The sequence below is a fragment of the Gobio gobio genome, assembly GCF_949357685.1.
Source record: "Gobio gobio genome assembly, chromosome: 8".
Lineage (NCBI taxonomy): Eukaryota > Metazoa > Chordata > Actinopteri > Cypriniformes > Gobionidae > Gobio > Gobio gobio.
Genome location: NC_137114.1, coordinates 46,571,796 through 46,597,769, shown reverse-complemented (window position 1 = coordinate 46,597,769; position 25,974 = coordinate 46,571,796). Strand labels below are relative to the sequence as shown.

The following is a 25,974-nucleotide window of genomic DNA, read 5'->3' as shown; positions in this document are numbered from 1 at the left end:
GCACAGCCAATCAGCACGCAGCTGCTTCCTGCTGAGAGCTGTGCAGCTGCACTGCGTGTACATGGTATTTTTGGATAAAAATTTGCTTCAATATCTCGAGGAAAGGAATTCCCCCATAGCGTTTTAGCAAAACGCAATACTCGTTCCCTCATCTTAGGGAACCGAGGTTACGTTAGTAACCGAAACGTTTCACAGCACTAACACTGCTTCAGCTTTGATCGCCTCGGTAAACACGTAATAAACGGGGCGTTAACATCTAAGCCTACTTGCATTTTATGGTTGTCAGCTTTGTTGCATTACATTTACTTCACCAGGAGATGGTGCTGCAATTTCTATCTGAATGAAGCTTCGAGTAATGAAACATTTTCGACACAATTGTATCAGAAAGCAGTAATGCTTCGAAACGCTTAATTTGGCCATCACTAATGTAAACTCTGGAGCTGATCAATGTTAAACTCTGTAATCTGAGAAACATCTCTCACCTGCAGACTGGAAATATAAGGCATCCGGAGAAAATATTCCACATTTGTCCTTCATTCACGATCGTTAACAGCGTCGCTTTTAGCTTCAACTGGTGAAAGTTTCAGAGCTTCTTCTTAATTTATTGCTGGTTGTCAGATCAGCTTTCGGTGCATTACCGCCACCACCTGAGCTGGAGTGTGGAAGTTTCTGACCGTCTCTCGCGCTTCTCTCTTCTGCGCATCCTCAGTGCGCGCGATGTCATGTTTCTTAAAGGGGCGGCATAGAATAAATGCCCTTATTATGCTTTAAGAATACTACATTTCAGGCAGTGTGTTATAAAGCTGTTTGTGAATGTAAAAGGTCAACTGGCTCAACAAATAAAGAAAAACAACACTTTGATGCGTCAAAAGGTTGAGGACTTTTTACTGTTTGAATCACTGAGTGAGTATAAGTGCTGAAGAAGACCCAGAGCTGAAATAAAGTATGATAATAGGCATTTGGTTTCTAACACACAAACAACATTAGGAACATTTAAAATAGCATAATAGAGACACTTTAAATCTCTGCACTGTTACAGAGCAAATACACTATCATCATAAATATGACATGGGCTTGACATTACGTTTTTTGCTCACCAGCCACTGTGGCTAAAAGTTTTCCAAAGTTACTAGCCACTCAGCATTTTCACTGGCCATAATTTTTGTTGTTGGGAAATTTTGTTTTATGTGATTAAAGTTGACTAAGGTCTGCTTTTACTACCCTTTTAAATGTACAGTGCATCCAGAAAGTATTCACAGCGCTTCACTTCTTCCACATTTTGTTATGTTACAGCTAGGGACGAAACGGTATGAAAATTTCACATCACGATTATGGTGACCCTAATTATCATGGTTATCAATATTATCACGGTTTTCTTCAAATGAGATGAAAGTGTTCAAAAAGTTGTTTTTTTTAAACAGATTTGAAACAGCCGTCAGCGTAGCAGAGTCTCGCACTGCGGAGCCAGACGAAAGTAAACAATGCACACACTTAAAACATTTCAACAAAGTTTTATTTTTGAAAATCAACAAACAACAAATAAATCAAGCAGCTCTATGCACTTTTTTAAGCTAGATTCTATTCTGTGGGATTTCCTACCTTATAATGGCCGTCGTCAATAGCAACGCATAATAATAATTTGGTGTAAATATAATATCCAATATCTCTGTAATTATATTCTCAAGCAATATTCTCATCAGTGTTCAGCTATGATGCATTTAAATCTAGCATATTTTGTGTATGAGCCCAAACAGTAGCCTATCCAAGTGAAATAATGCATATCCATATTTTCATATGATTTGAGTTTATTTTATTAAATATCAAAAATACCTGACACCTAGATGAACACTTTACAGCTGGTTTTGTGACTCTAAGTTATTCTCTTCAAATGCTATAGAAGTTAGAAACGTGTCTACAAATCTTGTATGTAACTTTAGAGACGGTTCCTAAATTCGCGAATCTCGAACGTAAAACCAGCGTTATGCCAGTCATATCAGATGCGCTGTGGTTCTGCTGTTTGTTTAAAACTATTTTCGCTGCTGAAATAGAACAAAAACAGTCAACCACTGTATGATTAATTAATCTCCTCCGTACGCCGCACGTTTTCATTGAGTGAGAGCGCGCTCTGAACAGAACTCCGGCTAATCTGAACGCCTCTGATTATTAGAAACACGTGTGGTTAGTTATAATGCGCAACACGATTATAACAGATGGCTTTTGAGAAGACTATAAGTTCAACCACCAAAGAGGCTAGTGTGAGTGCTAGTAATACCAGACGTAGTTTTGGTATTGAGGTCAAAGTCCACTTCACTTGATGTGAAGTGTTTCCCCCTATTACAGCGACTTTCTTCTGCATGTTCTGCAGACAGGGTGACCATCTTCGATTAAGTTTCCCTCAGGACTTTTGTAAAAGCCAAAATATGACTACACCTCAGATTTGGTCCTTTTAGAAGGCTGAACAATCCCCTAAATACGGTCACTGCCTTCTGCCATTTCTTCTCATTCAAAAAACAGCGTTGCACGCTGTGCCTGCACCAGACTGGACAGGATTTACCGCGCATTTTCAAAATCGTGATAATCACGAGCCGTTTTAATGATAATTAATTTTTAAACGATTTTACTAACCGTCAGTACATTTTATCGTGGTTTATCGTGAAATCGTTTCATCCCAAGTTACAGCCTTATTCCAAAATGGACCAAGTGACCAATAACCCAATGGTCACTCTGTCAGAGCTCCAGCGTTTCTCTGTGGAGAGGAGAACCTTCCAGAAGAACAACCATCTCTGCAGAACTTCACCAATCAGGTGTGTATGGTAGAGTGGCCAGACGGAAGCCACTCCTCAGTAAAAGGCCGCCTGGAGTTTGCCAAAAGGCACCTGAAGGACCATGAGAAACAAAAGTCTCTGGTCTGATGAAACAAAGATTGAACTCTTTGGCCTGAATGGCAAGCGTCATGTCTGGAGGAAAACAGGCACGGCTCATCACCTGGACAATACCGTCCCGACAGTGAAGCATGGAGGTGGCAGCATCATGCTGTGGGGATGTTTTTCAGTGACAGGAATGGGAGACTAGTCAGGATAGAGGGAAAGATGAATGCAGCAATGCACAGAGACACCCTTGATCAAAACCTGCTCCAGAGAGCTCTGGACCTCAGACTGGGGCGAAGGTTCTTCTTCCGACAGGACAACGACCTTAAGCACACAGCCAAGATAACAAAGGAGTGGCTACGGGACAACTCTGTGAATGTCCCCGAATGGCCCAGCCAGAGCCCAGACTTGAACCCGATTGAACATCTCTGGAGAGATGTTCTCGGATTTCATCAAAAATATCTTAATTTGTGTTCTGTAGATATTACAGGTTACATGACATCAGGATGAGTAATTAATGACAGAAATTTTCATTTTTGGGTGAACTATCGAAGACATACATATATATATATATATAATTCTAGAAAGAACTATTTAGCACACAATCACTCCTGACAGAAAATAAAAAAATGACTATTTATACTTTAAGAGTTGTTTATCTATATTTGATCTCACAGTTTTTACTATTTGACAAGAAAACAAATGTTGCTCACTTGTAACATTTTTTTTTATGAGTTTGAAGGATTGATAAACGTGTAAAACTCTTCTCACACTGAGTGCAGTGGTATGGCTTCTCTCCAGTATGAACTCGGTCATGTAATTTCAGGGATCCAGACCGAGTGAAACTCTTCTCACAATATGAGCACTTGAAAGGTTTTTCTCCAGTGTGAATTATTTGGTGCTGTTTCAGATGACTAGGTGTAGTATAGCTCTTCCCACAGTCACAGCACACATGATCTCTCACTACATCATGTGTTTGCTGGTGCAGTTTAAAATACTTCAGTCGTGAAAAACTCTTTCCACAGAGAAAACACACATGAGGCTTCTCACCTGAATGAACTATCAGGTGGTCTTTTAGATCTGATAATGAAATAAAATCTTTCCCACACTGATCACAGTTAAATGGCTTTTCTCCAGAGTGATGGAGCAGATGTCTACTGAGACCTGATAGGTGAGTAAAACTCTTTCCACACTGAGTACAGTGGTACGGCTTCTCTCTAGTATGAACTCGCTCATGTGATTTCAGGGATCCAGACCGAGTGAAACTCTTCTCACAATATGAGCACTTGAAAGGTTTTTCTCCAGTGTGAATTATTTGGTGCTGTTTCAGATGACTAGATGTAGTATAGCTCTTCCCACAGTCACAGCACACATGATCTCTCACTCCATCATGTGTTTGCTGGTGCAGTTTAAAATACTTCAGTCGTGAAAAACTCTTTCCACAGAGAAAACACACATGAGGTCTCTCACCTGAATGAACTATCAGGTGGTCTTTTAGATCTGATAATGAAATAAAATCTTTCCCACACTGATCACAGTTAAATGGCTTTTCTCCAGAGTGATGGAGCAGATGTCTACTGAGACCTGATGGGTAAGTAAAACTCTTTCCACACTGAGTGCATGTATACGGTTTCTCTCCGGTGTGAACTCTCATGTGTCTTTGAAGGTTTCCTTTATTTGGGAAACTCTTTCCACACTGAGAGCAGGTGTGCAGCTTTTTGGCTTTTATTTCATGAGTTTTGAAGTCACAGAGTTTCTTTACATCATTTAGTTTGTGTTGTTGCTCCTTCACTTCCATCTGATCTAAAATAAACATATAAAGTAGTCAGAATCAGTTCAATGAGGTTAAATTTGAAAATTAAAAACACTGAGCAGAAAACAAAACATCAGCGGGTGTATTACAGAAACTTTCTATCTTAGGTCTTAACTTCAGATATGATAAGATATGATAAGTTCATTTAGGATTTTTCACAATTTCGTATTACCAAAGCAAATCTTAACTTGATTTAGGATTCTTATGCTATCTTACAAAATCTTATCTGTAGTTAGGAAATCTTAAACCCCTTAATCGAGTTAGGTAATTAACTGTCAGGTCTGTTACATAGCAACCAACAACGCACAAACTGCTTCTGAGGTAAACCTAAAATCAAAATAGAAAAACAACTGCATGCCTGGCAGAAATTGAAGCTCCGTTGAAAATTTAAGTTTTATAAATCGCCTTTTGCAAAAAAAAAGAACAAAAAAAAGAAGGCGTTAGTCACTTGAAGAATGAACTGGCATAAAGTTGGTTTGACGTTATTAGACGTTCGATATGAGCAAATTTAGGGACCGTCTCTAAAGTTACATACGACATACACATTTCTTTTTTTTTTTTACTGTATTTTTATTGATTTTCCAAGAAAAAGTTTTACACCATTAGGAAAAACAAGAGAAAAAGAAGAAGAGGAGAAACAAAAAACAAAAAAATAGAACAGGGGGTATACATTAAGTCTCAAGATGAAAGTTAATTGTTCCATATTGTATATTTCTTTAATAATTTCTATCCATTCTCCAAGTAAGGGCATGTCCTGCTTATACCAATGCCTTGTAATACTTTTCTTACATGCCACACTTAATATATTAACAAGATATACATCACTTCTCAACACAGAGTGCATAATGTTTCCAAGTTCCCTTTCGAGAGTCCTCTCGTATTGCTTTTAGCTAAACGCTAGGGGAATTCCTTTTCCTCGAGATATTGAAGCAAATTTTTATCCTAAAAATACCATATAACACACAGTTCAGCTGCACAGCTCTCAGCAGGAAGCTGCTGCGTGCTGATTGGCTGTGCCGCTGCCACTGCAGGAACCTATGGCGAGACCGCTGGGCAGGACGGACCAATCAGGTCCTTCTATATTCCCGCCACAAGGGGCAAAAGAATTTGCATAGCCAAGGGTATATAAGACCCTGTCTCGCCAGGTTAGTCAGATTATTTCTTCTTCAGCGACTCACCTCGCTGAGCTCTGGATCGAAGCCTGCCGTCGACACGCACCCAGCAGAACTTGCAGCCTGAGGACGTCGGACTCTCCGCCTTCAGCCTGCCTTCCAGCTGCGCCATCCGGCACTTATCCTTTATACAATACCATTCCGTGTGTTTGCCGTTGCTACACACTCACAAAAAGAGCCGAAACGTTGTTTCAAATGTCTCGTTCCTGCGCCTCGTGTAGAGGTTTTCTCTCGGATGAGGATCGGCACATCATCTGCGTGTCATGTCTCGGACGACACCACGGGCAAGCTGCACTCAACCAGGGCGGCTGCCCGGAGTGCGACGAACTGGCGCTGCAGACCCTTCGGGCTCGGCTCGCCAGTTTCGAACCGAATCCCGTCCCTTGCTCTCAGCCTCTCGAGCCACGGAAAAAGAAACGCCGCGACCAGAGGCCCCCGGAGCGCTCTGACAAGCACACGCCGGTCATTTCCCCGCGTGCCTCGCCATCGCCTGTCATGTTCGTCGAGGAACAGCACAGCTCCCCTCGTTTGGCGGCTGCTACTGTTTCCTTCGGCGGACCGGAGGAGGAGGAGGATGACAGCCTTTCGCTTGCTGCATCTGAAAGTGGGTGGTCGGATACAGTCTCGGAGCACGCCTCCGCCGGCCAGGCGGCTTCAGCGCTACACTCTATGGCGGTGCTTCAGGTCTTCAAGGCCAAACTCCTCCGTTCTTTGGATGAGTCTGTCCCTGATAACGAGGCTCTGAAGGATCTGCGCGGCGCCACTGACTTGGCCCTGCGCGCTACCAAGGCCAACGCTCAAGCGATCGGCAGATGTATGGCCAACTTAACGGTGTTGGAGCGCCATTTGTGGCTCAAGCTAACCGAGATGAAAGACTCGGACAAGACCGCTTTCCTGGACGTGCCCATGTCGCCTTCATATGAGTCACAAAAAGAGTTTTTTCTCTGTAGGCAGTGTGCCAGCATTAAAGCATGTACCCCTACACTCAATAACTCCCCCATGTTCCCCAGCCCCCTGCACTCAGGTGGCTGGAAACATCCTCACAGTCAACGAGCCCGTGCTCAAACACGCTCGCCTGTACACAAGCACCAATATTCTATGTCCCCCGGCCCCCTGCACACAGGCGGCGGGAAACAATTCCCTCATAAGTGCCACTTTAACGCAACATTATCGGGCCACTGAGTCCCTGTTACTCAGTGACTCGCCCCACAAATTAATTCAGCCCCTGGCTTCGAAGGCCGAGGCCTGGCAGGCCATTCCCGGCATTTCAAAATGGGTGTTGAACAAAATAGAACATGGTTACCCGCTACAGTTTGCTCGCAGACCACCGCGCTTTCGCGCCGTGGAAGAGACAACGGTGAGAAGCGAAACAAGTCACGTGCTTTGAACCGAAATATCAAAAATGTTAATGAAAGGGGCGGTGGAAGCCGTACACCCCTCGCAGAGCAAGTCGGGCTTTTACAGTCGTTACTTCCTTGTACCAAAAAAGGACGGTGGTCTCAGGCCCATCCTAGATCTCAGACATCTGAACAAAGCCCTTATGAAGCGCCCATTCAAAATGTTGAAAATGGAACAAATCCTCGCGCACATTCACCCGGGAGATTGGTTTTTCACTGTGGATCTAGAGGATGCCTATTTCCACATACAAATAGCCCCTCATCATAGGCCATTCTTGAGATTCGCCTTCGAGGGGAAAGTTTACCAATTCAGGGTGCTACCCTTTGGTCTCTCTCTGGCTCCCCGCACGTTTACGAAGTAGCATGGAAGCGGCGCTAACCCCGCTGAGGCTTCGGGGAATGAGAATTCTCAACTATCTCAACGACTGGTTCATTATAGCTCAGTCAGAGATACAGTTATTGAACCACAGATCTTGGCTTCTCAACCATTTAAAATGCTTGGGCCTCAGAATCAATGTGGCAGAGAGCTCATTGTCTCCCACACAGAACGTTTCGTTTCTGGGAACAGTGTTAGACTCACTGCAGATGAACGTGCGACTGACGTCACAGCGCGCACTCTCTGTTCAGAACCGAGCGGTTTCCCTCAGGTCCTGTGCACTCACTCCTCTCAAACACTTTCAGAGGATGTTTCTTGCTGTGTAATACATTTAACCCCTTAAGGCTCGACAGTCCGGTCTGGGTTAAGTATTTGTATAAGTCATAAGCACATTCCTTATACGACTCGATTTGTCTGGTCATTCATTATTCTTGGCCCGACTATGTCTGGTCTACACATATATAATTATATATACATATACATATATACATATATATATATATATATATATATATATATATATATATATATACATTTTTTTTTTTTTAATTTTTTTTATATATATATATACATGGTCTAATTTGTGCAGCATAAAAAAATTCCAGTAAATTTCGAAGGACTAAGCCTCCTTTGTCCTTTGCTAGCTGTAGTGTTGTGTATCTTATTCGAGGTTTTTTCCCCTACCAGATACATTTTGAAATCATCCTGTCCCAAGCCCTGAACTGAGTCTTAGGAATCATTACTGGTAAAGCTTGAAAAAGATACAATAATCTCGGGACAACATTCATTTTCACAACCTCTATTCGCGAGCTGAATTCCATAGGTAGAGTCGACCATCTCTCAATATCTCTTTGGATGTCCTCATTAATAATATTATAATTATGACAATAGAGTTCTGAGTATTCTTTTGTTAGATTTACCCCCAGGTATTTGATATACTTTGCATCCCATTTTAGATAATATTTTTGTCTAATTAGTTGTGTTGGGAAATAATTAAATGATAGTACCTGAGTTTTGGAGACATTTAATTTGTATCCAGACAGTTTCCTATAATCTTCCAGTAGGTTCATAAGTAATGGGAGAGCAGTTTCGGGATCCTTAATATAGATAATAACATCATCTGCAAACAACCCAATTATATGATGGTTTTCTCCAATTCTTATTCCCCTCAACTCCTCACTCTGCCTTACTGTCTGGGCCAAGGGCTCAATATACAGAGCAAAAAGAGTAGGGCTCAAACAGCAGCCCTGTCTCGTACCTCTACTTAAATTAAAAGTAGCTGTCAAATGTCCATTCATTTTGATTCTGGCCATTGGTTCTGAATAAATTGTTCTAATACACTGTATTGAATTTTCGCTAAAACTAAATCTTTCAAGCACCTGGTATAGAAAGGCCCAGTTGACACTATCAAATGCCTTTTCTGCATCAAGGCTCAGAATAGCGGCACATTCATGGTTCTCTTTAATATTCTCTATAACATGTAATGTTCTTCTAATATTATCATGTGTTTGTCGGTTCTTAATAAAACCAGTTTGGTCTTCATCAATTAGATCAGGTAAAAAGGTTTCAAACCTTTTACAGATAATTGAGGTAAATAGTTTATAGTCCACGTTCAATATAGAAATTGGTCTATATGAATCGCAGAGCTCTTTATTTTTACCTTCTTTCGGAATAATTGTTATAACAGCTTCCCTCCATGATGGGGGGAGTCTCCCTTCTTTGAGGGTCTGGTTAAATGATCTTAAGATTGGTTTCAATTCTTCCTTAAACATCTTGTACCATTCAGATGGGAAGCCGTCACTTCCTGGGGATATATTGTTTTTTAGCCCACTTATCGCTCTCTCTATTTCTTCCATAGTGATTGGTGCAGTGATAAATTTGCTCTGTGTTGTGCCAATTGTGGGTAGGTCTAAACTGTTTAAAAATGCTTTCATCCTTTCTATATTTGCAGCTGGTGGTTGGGAATATATTGACTTAAAATAATTCTCAAAAATAATTTCAATCTTTTCTGGCTCATATACTAATTGTTTTGTCTTGGGATCCTGAATTTTGTAAACTGTATTTAATGCCTGTTGTTTTTTTAACCGACGAGCTAACATCTTTGTGCTTTTAGGACCGGATTCGTAGTAGAGACTGCTTCACATATCGCAACTTTTTTTCCAGCTCACTTTTCAAAATGTCATTTATCTTTCCCCTTATTTCTTTCATTTGTTTGAGCATCTTTGGGTCTCGATTACTTTTATGTTTGTGCTCCAAATCTCGCAATTCTTTGACGAGGTTATCGTACAAAGCTAATTTAGCTTTTTTGAAAGCAGCTGTCATAGCAATCACCTTCCCCCTCGTGACTGCCTTAGCAGCATCCCATACGAAAATAGGGTTAACTTCCCCCGTATCATTCTCCTTCATATACAGATTTATATCATTTTTTATTAGTTTCACAATTTCTTTGATATTTAGTATTCCTACATTAAGCCGCCATAAAGTGTTTTTTTTTTTTTAGAGTATTCAAGTCTATTTTTAATTCAATAATATTATGATCTGATAAGTCAGCTACACCAATTTCACATTCTTTAACTTTGTGTCGATCCTCTTTACTTATTATAAAATAATCAATTCGTGAGTGGACTTTGTGTGGTGCTGAATAATGTGTATAGTCTCTGGTTAGAGGGTGTATATCTCTCCACACATCAATTAAACCAATATCTTCCAGAAGGTTCCTAACATATGTCGAAATCCACCTTTTTCTAATAGAGTGGCTGGTGGTATCCAACCTTGGGTTTATTATAACGTTAAAATCACCTCCTAAAATTAAAACTCCCTCTGTCTCTTGAGCTACAACATTAAATAGGGACTTGAAAAATTGCCCCTTACAATAATATATCTTCCTTCCTTGTCACTTATTTCTTTGCAAAATTCAAAGCAGACTGAGTTAGGTATAAGAATTGCCATTCCGCTCCTATGTCCCTTTTTAAAGGAGCTATAAAAAGTGTTCCTAAAACCAAATTTCTTTAACTTTTCATGCTCTTGCTGTGAAAGATGAGTCTCCTGCAAAAATATCAACTGCGATTTTTCTTTTTTAATCTTAGCTATGACTTTTCCTCTTTTAGCTGGATTACATAAACCATTTATATTTTGTGATACAATCTTCATTAATTACTCAAAATAAACTGAAAGAAGAAACAGCATGATACCCCACTAAGTTCAGCGAACCATGAACTTCTGAACAACATAAAAAACATTTCAATCTTAGTGCACTTCAAACAGACTTCCTAAGATGTCAACGTGAGAAAATAGAATGAAATGGTACAGTGGTAAAAAAAATAAATAAAATAAAGATGCTGAAGGATGGGGTGTGCTTATGCACCCAACTAGTCCCGTTGGAAGTATGCGGGGCTAGCCTTTGTAAAAGGGGCCCGCACTAGACGTGTGTGAAGCAGCGTTTCAAATGCTGTAATATGCTACTCACCAATAATTCTAGTTATAGTCCAACGAAATTACATGAAACGTGAAGGCGAATGTTAGATTCCTCCCTAGAAGTCAAAATACTGTTTCAAAGTCTGTTTAGATTAATAGGGAACATCTTGATTATTAATGTATTTTTTGGGGGGGTTTTTTGCCTCCTATTTTGGCGGCATGCGTTGAAATACCTGAAGTTGTTGAACTCGTTGATACCTTCCCGGGTCTTTGTTGCCAACACCTTGCCAGGCCATACACTGTTGTAGCCGTTCTTCGAAGGGATCAGCTCCGGGATCCGCCGCACTTCCATCATCGTGATTCACTGCTGACCTCCTGATGATCCCGCGGCCCATCATATCGTGCTCTGCTTCACCAGGGGTGTTATAAGTCCGTGTCCCGTCACTCCAATGAATGCAAATTTTCGTGAAGGGGGTCTGGAAACATCTCTTCTCTTCTTTCAGGACCTTCTTTATGCCATTGTATGCTTTACGTTTTTGCATTATTTCTGTTGCCTAGTCGTGGTCGAACGATATGGGACGACCCTGAACCTGTATCCGCTTTTGCCAGGCCAATCTCAGCACATTCTCTTTAACCGTGAATTGGAGGAAATTCACAATGATAGATCTTGGTGGCGAGTTTGGATTTGGAGCAAGGCTCGATGTGCGCGCTGGATTTGAAGATCTATGTCAAGTCCCAACTCCTTCTTGAGAAGCCAATCCATTAATTGGGAGACCGAACTGTCATCCTCCAAGCCCTCCGGGATTCCATAAATTCGAACATTGTTTCTACGTGATCTTGATTCAAGGTCAGTCAGCTTCTCTTGTATTTCTCTGTTCTTTCGAAGTGTTTTCAACAGAGCAGTGTTCGCTTCGATAGACCATGTTTCTAGGTGTTCGATCCGTTTTTCTGCGTCGATGAGTCTGCCTTGCTGTTTTTGAATTTCGTTGGCGTTCGTTGAAAGTTTGTCATGTATTTCTTGTTTGAACTTGGCGAATTCCTGTTTCATGTTGTTCTTGAATTCTTCCGTGAATGATCTCAGATCAGACTTCATTTCGTTTCTCAAATCAATGATTTGCCTGCTAATAGTTTCAAGTCCGACGTGGGTCACGTTCTGTTTGCCTTCACCTGTTAGCTTAGCTTTCCCAGTATCCCTTTCAGGCGAGGTGCCTGTGTCCTCGATTGTACTTTGTTCAATCCCTTTTGTTTGATTGCTAGAAGTTTTCAGACTTTTCACTTTTGTTCCCCCACTCATTTTGTAATCAGAATGCGAGTTTAAAATTTGAATTTCAAAGGATAAATCTGACTGACTATCAGGAGCTACTGATTATACGTCCATTCACGCCGCCATTTTTTTTTCAGCCCCGAAATACACATTTCTAACTTCAATAGCATTTGAACAGAATGACTTACAGTATCACAACCAACTGTAAAGTGTTCATCTAGGCGTTTGATGCACACATTTTACATATTCCGTTCAAATACTAATGAAGTTAAAAATGTGTAGGTACCAATGTCGTATGTAACTTTAGAGACGGTCCTTAAATTTGCGAATATCGAACGTACACCCTCAAACCAACTTTATGACAGTGAAGAACGACCGGTAATGCTCTGTGACGGTAATGTTGGTCGCAATTCGTCAACTAACTGCAGAATCACGTGTCGTGGATATGTAACCTCGGTTCCCTTTCGAGAGTACTCTCGTATTGCGGTTAGCTAAACGCTCTGGGAATTTCCTTTCCTCGAGATTTTGAAGCAAATTTTTATCCTAAAAATACCATGTAAAACGTAGTGCAGCTGCACAGCTCTCAGCAGGAAGCAGCTGCATGCTGATTGGCTGTGCCGCTGCAACTGCAGGAACCTATGGCGAGCCAGCTGGGCGGGAAGGACCAATCAGGTCCCTCTAATATTCCCGCCACAAGGGGCAGCAGAATTTGCATAGCCATGGATATAAAAGACCCGGTCTCGCCAGGTTCGTCAGGTTAATCGACTGAAGCGACTCCCTGAGCAAGCGAAGCACGGCAAGCAAACGCAATACTCGTTCCCTCTTCTCAGGGAACCGAGGTTACGTTAGTAACCGAAGCGTAACCTTTCGAGAGTACTCTCGTATTGCGTTTAGCCAAACGCTAGGGGACCCAATGCAAAACGCTGTGCTCGCTTAACGGCCTGGAGACACCATACCCAGGCCGACCTAAGTGGGCCCGTAATATGATATACATAGAAGTCCCCAATATGAGCCAGACCTGAGTCGGGCCATTTAATGGGAATAACACGCAAGATACGTGTAGTATAAACACACACACACACACACACACACACACATATATACATACATACATATATATATATTAGGGATGCACCGGTTAACCGGCCAAAAACCGGAACCTGACGGTTTTTGCTTCTAGCGCGCGATCGGCAACCGGATGGTTTTCTTTGCATTTTTCTGCCGATTTTTCCGGAAGTGCGCCCACGTGCACATACGCCTATATTGCAGTCATTCGCGAACATGTCACTTGTGTGTTACAAACGGAAACCGGAGACCTGAGGGAAGAGACTAGATATACGCTGATGGGAATGAAGAGCCGCTTTCCTGCGCGAGCTGAAGTTGCGTGAGCTTGCCTCTGCGCGCCTGCAAAAGTGTAGATTCAGCTCAGCTTCCCACGTGTTGGATCGGATGAGAACGAAACAGACTAACTTGTGACAAAGCCGAAATACTTCTTTTTGTAGCCTAAAGAAGAACATGAATGCACTTTTGAAATTAAATACTATCAGTTCTGTAGCCTATAGGATGATCATCCTTATTTGGTAACACTTTAGAATAATGGTCATTAGTTAACATTAACTAATAATTAACTGCACTTATAAAGCGTTTATTAATCTTTGTTAATGTTAATTTCAACATTTACTAATGCATTATTAAAATCTTGTTAACATTAGTTAATGCACTGTGAACTAACATGAACAAACCATGAACAGCTGGATTTATATTAACTAATGTTAACAAAGATGAACAAATACAGTAACAAATGTACTGCTCATGGTTAGTTAATGTTAGTTAGTACATTAACTAATGTTAACTAATGACCATTATTCTAAAGTGTTACCTTTTATTTTACCTTAAAATTACATTGACTTAATTTGATTTAAAAAGCACCTGCTGTAGCATCTTAGTTTTTTTCGTTGCACTAAACATTATTTGATTTAACATTTTGGAACAATTATATACTTTGTTTTGTTTTTATTTCACTGGTAAAGACTTTTTTTCTTTACAATGAATTTAAAAAAAAATGCTGATTTAAGTAACATCTTTGTTTGGATTGCAGAATATGCAGTTGTTGCCTTTAATTTCACCTTTCAGCCTTTTAATTTCCAATTCAATTTCCTGTTAATTTCAGATTGCTGACTTGTTTTCATTAGCCAAAAGCCAATTTAGCCTCTTAAATACCAAATAAACATCTTGTTCATGTATACTTTCATTCTTTTATTGTTTAAAAAATATATATATATATATATTATATATATATATATATATATATATATATATATATATATATACATATACATACATATATATATATATATAAATAAATAAATAAATAAATAAATAAATAATGTATGTATGTATGCATGTATGCATGCATGTATGTATGTATGTATGTGTATGCATGTATGCATGTATGTATGTATGTATGTATGTATGTATGTATGTATGTGTGTGTGTGTGTGTGTGTGTGTGTGTATGTATGTATGTATGTATGTATGTATGTATGTATCTATGTATGCATGTATGTATAGACCAGACACAGTCGGGCCAAAGAATATTGAATGACCAGACAATTCGAGTCATGTAAGGAATGTGCTTATGACTTATACAAATATTTAACCCAGACCAGACTGTCGGGCCTTTAGGGGTTAAATGTATTACACAGCGAGAAGCCCAGCCTGTAAGGCAGGGACATCCAAATTATAAAACCTGATAAAAGTGGACCTGCCGCTGCACAGATATCATACAGAGAAATGCCAGTAGACCAAGCCCACGACGAGGCCATGCCTCTAGTAGAATGGGCATTGATGCCTATAGGGCAGCTGAGATCTTTGGACTCATAAGCCAGCGAAACAGCATCCACTATCTATAGTGACAAGGTCGGGTGCGGCCGCCAAAGCACACAAAGAGCTGTTCAGTTTGCCTGTAAGCAGCGGAACGCTCGATGTATATTCTCAGCGCTCTGACAGGACAGAGCAAATTAGCATCTTCCTCATCTAGCGATGATGAGAATGCTGAAAGTGAAATGACCTGTGCTCTGAACGGAGTTGAAAGCACTTTAGGTACATATCCATGTCTTGGTTTGAGGACGACTTTGGAGTCGTTTGGCCCAAATTCCAGACCAGAGGCGCTCACTGAGAGCGCGTGCAGATCACCCACTCGCTTAACTGATGTGATCGCTAGCAGGAAAGGTGTCTTGAGTGACAGGAGCTTTAAGCTCACCGAATGCAGAGGCTCGAATGTTGAGCCTTTCATAGCATCCAGGACCGTGGACAGGTCCCATATAGGGACTGAAGGGAGGCGAGGTGGGTGAAGCCTTCTAGCCCCTTTGAGGAAGCGCACGATAAGATCGTTCTTCCCCAGTGACAGTCTATTCACTTGAATGTGATACGGTGCTATAGCAGCCACATAAACTTTGAGCATGGAGGGGGAACGACCCCCGTCCAGTAGCTCTTGTAAAAAAAGTGAGCACTCCTGACACTTCACAATTATGTGGGGTCAAGCTTCGTGCTTTACACCGGTCCGAAAAGACTGACCAAAGGAGCCAGATCCAACACACAGCTGTGGTCTACCTTGATTTTGAATCGGCCCGAGAGCCATGCGTGAGCTGGAACGCGGCGATTCAGCCAGTACACAAAACGGCGACCCATATGAATCACAAAAAAAAAATTTCTCTGTAGGCAGTGTGCCAGCATGTTCCCCAGCCCCCTGCACTCAGGTGGCTGGAAACATCCTCACAGTCAACGAGCCCGTACTTAAACGCGCTCGCCTGTACACAAGCACCAATATTCTATGTCCCCCGGCCCCCTGTACTCAGGTGGCGGGAAACAATTCTCTCCTGTGACATCAGTCGTGCGTTCATCTGCAGTGAGTCTAACACTGTTCCCAGAAACGAAACGTTCTGTGTGGGAGACAATGAGCTCTCTGCCACATTGATTCTGAGGCCCAAGCATTTTAAATGGTTGAGAAGCCAAGATCTGTGGTTCAATAACTGTATCTCTGACTGAGCTATTATGAACCAGTCGTTGAGATAGTTGAGAATTTTCATTCCCCGAAGCCTCAGCAGGGTTAGCGCCACTTCCATGCACTTCGTAAACGTGCGGGGAGCCAGAGATAGACCAAAGGGTAGCACCCTATATTGGTAAACTTTCCCCTCGAAAGCGAATCTCAAGAATGGCCTGTGATGGGGGGCTATTTGTATGTGGAAATAGGCATCCTCTAGATCTACAGTGAAAAACCAGTCTCCCAGGCGAATGCGAGCGATTTTTTGTTTCATTTTCAACATTTTGAACGGGCGCTTCATAAGGGCCTTGTTCAGATGTCTGAGATCTAGAATGGGCCTGAGACCACCGTCCTTTTTTGGTACAAGGAAGTAACGACTGTAAAAGCCTGACTCGCTCTGTGAGGGGTGTACGGCTTCCACCGCCCCTTTCATTAACATTTTTTATATTTCGGTTCGAAGCACATGACTTGTGTCGCTTCTCACCGTTGTCTCTTTGCGCCGCTTCAGTCGATTTGCGCCTGAGAGCAAACTGTAGCGAGTAACCTTGTTCTATTGTGTTCAACACCCATTTTGAAATGCCGGGAATGGCCCGCCAGGCCTTCGAAGCCAGGGGCTGAATTAATTTGTGGGGCGAGTCGCTGAGTAACAGGGACTCGGTGGCCCAATAATGTTGTGTTAAAGTGGCGCTCATTAGAGCGCGTTTGTTCACAGGCGCTCTGACTGGGAGAGAATTGTTTCCCGCCGCCTGAGTACAGGGGGCCGGGGGACATAGAATATTGGTGCTTGTGTACAGGCGAGCGTGTTTGAGCACAGGCTCGTTGACTGTGAGGATGTTTCCAGCCACCTGAGTGCAGGGGGCTGGGGAACATGGGGGAGGGATTGAGTGTAGGGGTACATGATTTAATGCTGGCACACTGCCTACAGAGAAAAAATCCTTTTTGTGATTCATATGGGTCTACCTTTGACTGCGCTCCTCTGGCGGAGGGCAGACAAAAGGTGTGCAGCGACGGCTTCCTCGAGGGGAGGAAGCGCGTGATATCCCTTTTCCTGAGCGCCATCGACCACCGAGAGCGTGGGAGAAAAAGTGGATTTGGCGCGAGATGAAAATGGCGCCTTCCACGACTTCGATAATTCCTCGTGGACTTCTGGGAAGTGGGTTTTTGAGTGGTTGGGTGGCGGTGGTTCTCGAAAAACCACTCGTCCAGTCTGCTTCTCGTGGGCTCCTGGGCTTGAGACCAGTCAATACCGAGGTCGTCCACGGCCTTAGTGAGCAGGCGCATAAGCTCAGCGTCAACTGAAGTTTTGCCGCCCATGGCAGTCCGCATCGAAGTAGCATGCTCCGAGACGGTGTCCGACCACCCGCTTTCAGATGCAGCAAGCGAAAGGATGTCATCCTCCTCCTCTTCCGGTCCGCCGAAGGAAACAGTGGCAGCTGCCAGACGAGGGGAGCTGTGCTGTTCCTCGACGAACATGACAGGCGATGGCGAAGCACGCGGGGAAATGGCCGGCGTGTGCTTGTCCAGGGTTTTTCCTACATTGAAATTTTTTTGGCGGCCGCCAAAACAAATTTTTGTCCCGCCAAAGCTTTATTTGATGAGTTATTGTGATTTATGAGTGATGTAGAATAGATGCTGCACTTGAGTTAACTGAGTGACAGAGAGAACGATCAGAGAGCTCCTCCCCCGCTCGCACTCTCTCGGTCTTCAAAATAAGCATTCTTAGCTTTCTAATATTTCACATATTACGTTAATCAAAATCAAAAGGTCGGAAGACCGAATCCATGTTGCACGTGGCGCTATCAGACGTCTTCCTTTAATTACTGCTGGGTGTGAAATGCGCTCAAAAAACATTGACTGATTCTCTGACCAGCTGACACAAACCATACTTTCAATAAACGGGAAACAAATCCTATCCGGTTATGAAGTGTTTTCTGTGTGTTGACAAATCTTTTGCGATGTTCTAACAGACGGGATTCGCACACAAAGCGTCTACTAATGTCCGATTCGCCATAATGACTCCTTTGAACCGAATCATTTTAACGACTGGTTAGAACAACTGATCTGTCCAACAGTGAACTTATGAATCAGTTCAATCATTTACTCTGAACACCTGAAATGAGAACACAAGTGTGCTTACCCAATTTAGCAAGAGTGGGTGTAAGAGTTAGTTTTAATTATCCACAGTCTTTCAGCTTATTTATGTTCACAATGTGTAGTAAAATAAATAGCCTATAAATCACTTAGTTTAGACTGGAGTGAGGTGAACCCAGAACAAAGTTGTTGTTAGCTAGCTGATAATTTTATGAAGTTGTAGCTATATGGCAGAAAATTAGGCTATTTGATCATTTTTTAAATATTGATATGATTATATACCAAAACAATTATCAGTAAATAGTGTAAAAATGAGGAACAAAAACAAACATCAAGGTATCCCACATGAAAAAATACTATAGTATAATATAGTAAAAATATTAGTGTTTTTGAACCATACTATAGTAGATACTACAGTAAATTGTAGTATATTATAGTATTTACTACACTTTGTTAATTTACTGTAGTATATTTACTATAGAACGGTTCAAAAACACTATAGTATTTACTAGAGTAATTTTACTATAATATACTCTAGTATTTTTTCATGTGGGATCAAAATAAGATAAGCAAAAGTTACAAACTTTCTTTGAATTTATTTAAAATGTATTGTCAGTATTGCGCTTGCAGATAACGTGGGTAGGGTACTTTTTACTGTGCGTGCGTGTGTGTGTGTATGGATGACCATGTCTGTCAGCCACCACCGAAGACCATTTTTGACCCAGGAAAAACCCTGTTGTCAGAGCGCTCCGGGGGCCTCTGGTCGCGGCGTTTCTTCTTACGCGGCTCGAGAGGCTGAGAGCAAGGGACGGGATTCGGATCGAAACTGACGAGCCGAGCCCGAAGGGTCTGCAGCGCCAGTTCGTCGCACTCCGGGCAGCCACCCTGGTTGAGTGCAGCCTGCGTGTGGTCTCGTCCGAGACATGAGACGCAGATGATGTGCCGATCCTTCCGGAAGAAAGCCTCTACATGAGGTGCAGGAGGAACGAAACATTTGCAGCAACGTCTCGGCTCTTTTCGTGAGTGTGTAGCAACGGAAAACACACGTATTGGTATATAAAGGATAAGTGCCGGATGGCGCAGCTGTAAGGCAGGCTGAAGACGGAGAATCCAAAGTCCTCAGGCTGCAAAGTTCCGCTGGGTGCGTGTCGACGGCAGGCTTCAATCGAGGTGAGTCGCTGAAGAAGAAATAATCTGACAAACCTGGCGAGACAGGGTCTTTAGCCGCGTTTCCACCGCAGGAACTTTACCCCGGAACCAGGAACTTTGGGGGGGAACTCGGTGTGTTTCGACCGCAGGAACCAGGGTCTAAATGAAGTTCCGGGTAAATATTTCCCCCTCAAAACGGCCCTGCTTGCGAGGTGGTACTTTTGAAAAGTTTGCAGCAACGTCTCGGCTCTTTTCGTGAGTGTGTAGCAACGGAAAACACACGTATTGGTATATAAAGGATAAGTGCCGGATGGCGCAGCTGGAAGGCAGGCTGAAGACGGAGAATCCAAAGTCCTCAGGCTGCAAAGTTCCGCTGGGTGCGTGTCGACGGCAGGCTTCAATCGAGGTGAGTCGCTGAAGAAGAAATAATCTGACAAACCTGGCGAGACAGGGTCTTTAGCCGCGTTTCCACCGCAGGAACTTTACCCCGGAACCAGGAACTTTGGGGGGAACTCGGTGTGTTTCGACCGCAGGAACCAGGGTCTAAATGAAGTTCCGGGTAAATATTTCCCCCTCCAAACGGCCCTGCTTGCGAGGTGGTACTTTTCAAAAGTTCGGGAACTTTCGGGGGTGGGACTTGGGCGCTGAACATGCTGATTGGTTGAGCTCTCGCAGCATTTTTTTTTCCACCGCCATTTTTACAAGTCTTTTGCGAGGTGGGTTCTGCGTTCAGTAAATATTTTCTTTGCAACAATGGAGTTCAACAAAAAATTCGACCGATGGACCGACGACGAGGTTCAGGCTTTATTGAGCATATATGCGGAGGAGGACATCCAGCGGGAACTGGAAACGGCGACCCGCAATGAAAAGGTATAACGTTACCTGAAGATATCGACTCGGTTCCAGTCACACTGGAAAACAGTGCAGAGAGAAGTTAAAGAAATTAAAGGATCATAACAACCGGAGCGGTTCCGACCGGCGTATCAACAAGCAGTATGACCGCCTGGACACGTTGTTGGAACACAGACCGTCCTTTTCTGGTACAGCGGTGACTCGGCTAGTGCGTTGTTGGAAACCATCCAAGAATCCGAGTGGGTTGAAGGTAAATATCTCATCTTGGTATCATCTATTAAACTCGTTGCAGTGTTAAAACACGTTGCTTTTTTCAACGTGCTTTTCCAGACGTAACGAGTGGCCCCAATGAATCGCAGGCAACGGAGACCAGCGTATTTTCCCCCGCGGTCACCAGTACACGTTAGCCCTCGTCCCGTGTCTCCTGCCGAAACACACACACGCCGAGGTATAAAGCTGACAAAAATGTGTATATATTTAAAAACTGATGTGTAATCCTTAATGGTTTTGAGTAGTTTTGTTGTTTTTAATTGTAAACTTAAATTGCCCATGATAAAAATTGCACACTGGGCATTGTTCAAGCTGGGCAAGCAATTGTTCATTATTTGTAGTGAAAACACTAAATAATTAATTGATGGTTTCTATTGTTTCATGGTTGCCTTGTGTATAAATTTCCATGTGTTTCAGTGCAATTTTTCTACTTAGAGAAAAGGAAAAGGGACTGACTTTTCTTGATGCACTGAGGGACATGGAGGATGCTAACTGGGCCGTCCTGCAGCATGGACAAGAACAGCCTGACCAATATATGCAGCTGTTACTGGAGAGCCAGGCCGAGGAGAGATGAGGAGGCAAGAGCTGGCATTCCACCAGTCAGAAGCGGAAGAAAGCAGACGGCAGCAGAGGGACTTTCAGACCGGGTTTCTGTCTGTTCTTGGACAGTTTGTCCAGTCGTTCAAGAAGTAGCCACAATGACCAGCCGCTTGAATGAAGCATTTGCACTACCACATTTGTACTTTATATATTGTACGTGTTGGCACAGCTCTTGGACAGGTTACTGAAAAATACACTTTTTTTTTATATTGTTGTTTTCACATTTTATATTTTCATTTTATTGTTCTAGTAATTTATTTGTCTTTGCACACTTTTATTTTAATTGTGTAAGAACTAGGGGTGTAACGATTCATCTACTACATCGATGTATCGATTTATTTTCCTATGATCTAACTACATCGATCTGTGCTCGGCAAGTTGGTCTTCCGTACGACATATATCGATCTAACATCGTTTTAAAATGTAATCAATCGATTGTATCGATAATAGGAAATAACGCATTGGATTGCACGTCAGACTTTATATGGATGTTTTTTCTTAGCACTTTTAATGATAAAGGCGTTAAACGTTACTCGATTCAGTCTGCCTATCTGTGACATCATCGCAACGCACCAGCAGCAGCGCTAAACAAAACATAGCATGGCGGATGGCAGAGGAGAAGCCAACGAGCGAGTAATTATCAAGCCACCAGGAGAAAGAGCTACCTGTACTTTCAACCCTTGCTTGTTACCTGTGCATTCCTGACGTGTGCCAGCAGAGCGAGTTTTTAGTACTGCTGGCGACATAGTGAACGCACAGAGAAGTGTTCTGCGGTCAGATCATGTTGATCAGTTGATATTTTTGGGAAAAAAATGTAATTGAGTCATTGAAGAGTAGTTGGTTACATTTTATCTTTTGTTAAATATTGTTTGTTTATTAAACTGAGAGTAGTAGCAGGTTCAGCCAGTTTATTCAACCTGAAGAAATATTGGTTGCACTTTATTTTTGATATTAATATTGTATTTGTATTATTTTAATGTTAAAAAACAACAGCAAAAGTAGCAGGTAAACCTATTATTAATTAAACCTGAAGAGAAGTTAGTTGCACTTTATTTTTGATATTAATATTGTAATATTTGTATGTTGGAAAACAAAAGCAGAAGTAGCAGGTTAACCTACTGTTGAAATGTTGGTTGCACTTACTGTGCTTTTATTGAAAACGTATTGAATATTGAAAATGAGAGCAGAAAAGGTTAACTTCCTGTTAATTCAACCTAAACTGTTGGTTGCACTTTATTCAAATAAAATTTGAATGCATTTGCCATTAATTGTTGTTTACTTGTTTTTTTATATCCATAATTAATTGATACCTGATTCCCTTACAAGAAACAACAGGAATCTTGGAAACTTCACCTGCATTGAGCAGTATCCAGATATTTATTTCAGTCACTCAATTTTTGGCTAAAAAGTTACTGAATCGATTTCAAGTCACTGAATCGTTTCGGATCGTATCGTTCTAAATGAACCAATATCGTCCTTGAATCGTATCGACAACCTCAAATCGTGATACGAATCGAATCGTTGTTAAAACGAATCGTTACACCCCTAGTAAGAACTAATCTGTCTAAAATAAAGTCAAATGTGTAAAATGTCACTGTGTCTTTAATTTCCACATTCTAACTATAGAACCACATTCTAATTGTATTCATATAGTGTTGGAAGCAAATAAAAGGGCTGCTGCTCGCAAGTTTTCTGAATATGCACAAACATATCTAGAAAACCCAAATATTATATTTTTAAATGTATAACTATGTGAATGTAGTATAATAACTTATAACCACAACTTAAGTGAAGCCATAAGTGTGGTCCTGCTTCATTTCAAATTTGAGGAAGAAATCTCTAAATTATGCATTTAATGAAGCATATTGTAATACTAGTCATGTGATTTTTTTTTTTTTGGTGAATGCTAAGAGATGTTATTGTGATAAATAATAAATACTTGCAGTCTAGTACCTAATCTTTCAACCGCTCAATTCAGTCTATTGTTTTCATTCAATTAACTTTTCACACATCTGTCATGAATGACTTTAACCTTATTATCCTTTTATAGAAAATCTTTTGTTTTGGAATTGAGCACATTCAGATTTTGGATTGCCCATCATCTCATTTTGCATTAAAATGGTCAAACCAGGTGAAAGTGCACGTTTAAATAAGCAGTGTTGGTAATGTGTGTACATAATCAGCAAAAGCAGCGCTGCTTGCATCTCCTCCACGTGTTATTGTTGCAGACAGTATCGCGCAAAAGTGATTACTGTCCGTCGGTGACTGGGAGGAGCAGCCGCGCGCATTCCCACGTCACCGGACTAATTTGCCTAATCTTCCCGGTACTTTAGACCGCGGTGGAAACGCAGATTGTAGCAGGTCTGGGGGAGAAAAAGTTCCTGGGAAAAAAGTTCCTGGTACAAATAGTTCCGGGTAATTTCGGTGGATACGCGGCTTTTTATACCCTTGGCTATGCAAATTCTGTTGCCCCTTGTGGCGGGAATATTAGAGGGACCTGATTGGTCCTTCCCGCCCAGCGGGCTCGCCATAGGTTCCTGCAGTTGCAGCGGCACAGCCAATCAGCATGCAGCTGCTTCCTGCTGAGAGCTGTGCAGCTGCACTGCGTTTTACATGGTATTTTTAGGATAAAAATTTGCTTCAAAATCTCGAGGAAAGGAAATTCCCCTAGCGTTTAGCTAACTGCAATACGAGAGTACTCTCAAAAGGGAACTATGATTATTTACAAGCATTTTATTATCGAAGCACAGCACATCCTCTGGGTCCTCCAAAAGGATCTCCACCATCAAAACGTTTCTGATCTTCATCTTATATAATTAATGAATGTAAAGCTCTCTTGAAAAAGTCTTTTTGTACTGTGATTTTTACCATTAAAATTTAAAAAGGTTTGAAGTTAGGACACCAGTGGGATAAGATAGGATGGCTAAAGTTAAGATGGTTCTTTAATACGCCCCCTGATATCTGTCAGTGTGAGCATCAAGTATCTTTGATGTGCAAAAGTCACTTCTGCCATTCACTTGTTAATACGATTAAAACTGTGTTGTGATCATTTATCATCCATATACTGATTATTATTTCACAGCTACTAAAGCAGTCAATAATGAAGAATCAAGAATGGACACCAACCTATTTGTTCCTCAGTATCTTCATGTTTTATTCTGGGTGGTTCTGGATAACTCATGTCTTCAATCTCCTCTTTAATAAACTCCATCTTTAACAGTCACACAGATTTCAGCTGCTTCACCTGGAGTTTGTCTTACTCTTGTAGGATGATGTGAATATTCCCAGTATTTATTGGTGAATTGTTGTGGGAGGGGCTTCACTGCAGGTGTGAACTGTGATCACTGTGAGATACTGACGCCCACAGGACCAGACCTGGAAAAATCAAAGATAAGTTACTGAATTTACGTTGGATTACTTTATCACGATCATTTTAATATGGAGCATTTTGATACAAGTAAGATATAAATTGCATTTAAAACAAGGTTTGTTCAACTCCTGTCCAAAAGGAGAAACATCAGGACCATCATGTTTAACTGAGCTGCTGAAAAGCCTCTTTGTCTACAAAAGTTCCCTGTTTTCCCCTCATTCATTATGCTGATGTCTGAGATCTTCTGTAAAGTGGCACATTAAGCACATTTTATTGGTGTAATAGAGTCAGAGTCTGTGAAAAACTCTCTGCCAACATATTATTACACTCTAATAATAAACCAGGACACACATTTCATGACATTGGTCCTTTAACATGTTAACTCTGGAGCTGATCAATGTTAAACTCTGTAATCTGAGAAACATCTCTCACCTGCAGACTGGAAATATAAGGCATCCGGAGAAAATATTCCACTTTTGTCCTTCATTCACGATCGTTAAGAGCGTCGCTTTCAGATTCAACTGGTGAAAGTTTCAGAGCTTCTTCTCGCGCGTCTCGTCTTTTCTTCTTCATTTATTGCCGGTTGTCAGATCAGCTTTCGGTGCATTAGCGCCACCACCTGAGCTGGAGTGTGGACGTTTCTGCTCGTCTCGTTTCTCGCGCATCCTCAGTGCGCGCGATGTAATGTTTCTTAAAGGGGCCGCATATAATGAATGCTTTAACATACATATATTACGCTTTAAGAATACTACATTTCAGGAAGTGTGTTATACAGCTGTTTGTGAATGTAAAAGGTCAACGTGCACAACAAATAAAGAAAAACAACACTTTGATGCACGTCAAAAGGCTGAGGACTTTTTACTGTTTGAATCACTGAGTGAAAGTGCTGAAGAAGACCCAGAGCTCAAATAAAGTATGATAATAGACATTTGGTTTCTAACACACAAACAAAATTAGGAACATTTAAAATAGCATAATAGGGACACTTTAATCTCTGCACTGTTACAGAGCAAATACACTATCATCATAGATATGACATGGGCTTGACATTACATTTTTTGCTCACCGGCCACTGTGGCTAGAAGTTTTCCAAAGTTACTAGCCACTAGGGCTGGACGATTAACCGAAAACTAATCGAAACCGAAATTTAGAACCTCTAACCAAAATAATTTTACCATGTCGGTTATTTCGGTCACGTGACTCCGCCCGTCAGTCACATCAATTGCAGTAGGCACACTGAGAGACGCAGGAGCAGTTATCTTTGTTTTTATATGCTCAGAATTACTATGGTAATTGCA

General features: G+C 41.6%; 1 protein-coding gene across 1 annotated transcript; it reads right to left on the bottom strand.

The window, feature by feature from the left end:
* Positions 1 to 1,503: 1,503 nt before the first annotated feature.
* On the bottom strand, positions 1,504 to 24,592 carry LOC307129899 (uncharacterized protein). The gene is made up of 2 exons (XM_079822699.1): positions 24,433 to 24,592; positions 1,504 to 4,670 (listed from the first exon to the last, which is right to left on the bottom strand). The coding sequence occupies exons 1-2, from the start codon at positions 24,515 to 24,517 to the stop codon at positions 3,577 to 3,579; spliced, it is 1,179 nt and encodes a 392-aa protein (XP_079678825.1). The 5' UTR covers positions 24,518 to 24,592; the 3' UTR covers positions 1,504 to 3,576.
* Between the last annotated feature and the right edge of the window lie 1,382 nt (positions 24,593 to 25,974).